Source organism: Priapulus caudatus, unplaced genomic scaffold, assembly GCF_000485595.1.
Source record: "Priapulus caudatus unplaced genomic scaffold, Priapulus_caudatus-5.0.1 Scaffold350, whole genome shotgun sequence".
Taxonomy (NCBI): Eukaryota; Metazoa; Priapulida; class Priapulimorpha; order Priapulimorphida; family Priapulidae; genus Priapulus; species Priapulus caudatus.
In genome coordinates this window covers 209,014-211,110 of record NW_014577411.1, presented here as the reverse complement: position 1 = coordinate 211,110, position 2,097 = coordinate 209,014, and the positions used below count along the sequence as shown (strand labels likewise).

The 2,097-nt window shown below is 49.7% G+C and overlaps 1 protein-coding gene across 1 annotated transcript in view; it reads left to right on the top strand.

Moving 5' to 3' along the window:
* The window catches only part of LOC106809390 (DENN domain-containing protein 4C-like), a 10,480-nt gene extending 8,406 nt beyond the window's left edge, over positions 1–2,074 (top strand). Inside the window, 1 exon segment of the mRNA XM_014812455.1 lies at positions 321–2,074. Within this exon segment, the coding sequence (XP_014667941.1) occupies positions 321–472 (152 nt within the window). The 3' untranslated portion in view covers positions 473–2,074.
* Positions 2,075–2,097: the final 23 nt, after the last annotated feature.

Here is a 2,097-nt window from a genome sequence, read left to right as displayed (position 1 = left end):
ACTTGTACTACAGAAGTGTACCCTAACCCTCACCCTAACTCTAACCTTAACCCTAACCCTAACCCTAAACATACCTCATATAAAAATATAAACATAATACTAAACAACCTAAAACTACCTCGGGTACATATCTGTAATACTTGATACGACAACGACCCCATCTGCGTCACTACGTGGGATGAGCTTTGCTACGAAGAGGACCTACATTCCGCAGATGTATTTTCCCACAAATGATCGAAACCGCGAAAGTCAAACGCAGCTTTCACGAGGGTTTACCGTGCGACGCTTACTTACGTATTCGCTCTCCGGCGTTGTTACAGTTGCGTTCGACCGGGAGTATCGGCTAGCGTTCCGCTCGCTCGGCTCCAAACACCTCGCCAAGCTGCAGAACGATGATCTGCCGCCTAGCAATGCCATCATCTGGTGTCGCCGCATGCTGACGGAGCTAGAGCTCGCCCCGCCCACCACGTAGAGCGTCCCCCGGAGGAGGAGGAGAAGACGGAGGGAGAGGGAGAGGGGGTGACGACGAGGGAAGACCGCGCGCGATCCGAGAAGTGTCCGACCGGCCAGGGCGGCGTCGCAGACTCTAGGGCTCCGAGGTGGAGTCGGCTGGTTTTTCTTCGTGTTTAGTTAAGCACAGTGAGGACTGAAACGAGTGTGAGAGCGAGGGAGAGAGAACTAGAGAGAGAGAGAGAGAGAGCGAGGAGGGAGGGAGAGAGAGGAGAGGGAGCGAGAATGAAAGTGGAGAGAATTACCAGGCCGCTGTTATGATTTTTGATGATTTTTTGACATTACTGGCAGTCTTTGGAGGAGGAGAAATGGATTGTTTCTCGTTGTTATTAATTAACGGACAGACAGGTGGACTTGTGCGTGCATATGTACGTGAAAATCAGTCGCCGTTAACTGTTAAGTATTAAAACGTTGGCGAGTAATTAATAGGGCATATGGGAAGTCTGTGATACGTGTGTGGTCATAAGATGTGTATCCAGGACCTGCCATAGAATGCTGTATGACCACCAGATCAATCCAGCGTTTATTAACGCAAAGCGAAAATAACGGTTTGTAGATAGAAATCTCAGAGTAATTCTCTGAATCCTCGGATGAAATGGCACGAAAGATGAAATTTGCTGGCTAATATATAAATATATATATTTTTGAGGTTGTGTTGTTTCGTGGCTATAGTTGATATAACTCGTGTGAGGCGAATCATGTTTAGGGCAGTAAATTTTACTCGCATTACGATATCGATGTGTGTTTACACGGGGTGTTGTGGCTTGAGATGCTTCGGTTTCTTCCCGAAAGATATTTATCTGGAGGCGAGATATTGGTGGATGGATTTTATTCACACATGCACACGTCCGTTTTAAGTTGGTGAGTTCTTTATCGGACAGTGTGCAGTGTACACCAGTCAGTGTTGGCTGGTACACCAGTCAGTATTGGCTGGCATACCACCAGTCAGTGTTAGCTGGTACACCAGTCAGTGTTGGCTGGTACACCAGTCAGTGTTGGCTGGTACACCAGTCAGTGTTGGCTGGTACACCAGTCAGTATTGGCTGGCATACCACCAGTCAGTGTTAGCTGGTACACCAGTCAGTGTTGGGTGGCACACCAGTCAGTGTTGGCTGGTACACCAGTCAGTGTTGGCTGGTACACCAGTCAGTGTTGGGTGTGTGACCAGTCAGTGTTGGCTGGTACACCAGTCAGTGTTGGCTGGCACACCAGTCAGTATTGGCTGGCATACCACCAGTCAGTGTTGGCTGGTACACCAGTCAGTGTTGGGTGGGACACCAGTCAGTGTTGGCTGGTAGACCAGTCAGTGTTGGCTGGTAGACCAGTCAGTGTTGGCTGGTACACCAGTCAGTGTTGGCTGGTAGACCAGTCAGTGTTGGCTGGTAGACCAGTCAGTGTTGGCTGGTACACCAGTCAGTGTTGGCTGGTACACGAGTCAGTGTTGGCTGGTAGACTAGTCAGTGTTGGCTGGTATACCAGTCAGTGCTGGCTGGTACACCAGTCAGTGTTGGGTGGCACACCAGTCTGTGTTGGCTGGTAGACCAGTCAGTGTTGGCTGGTAGACCAGTCAGTGTTGGCTGGCATCCC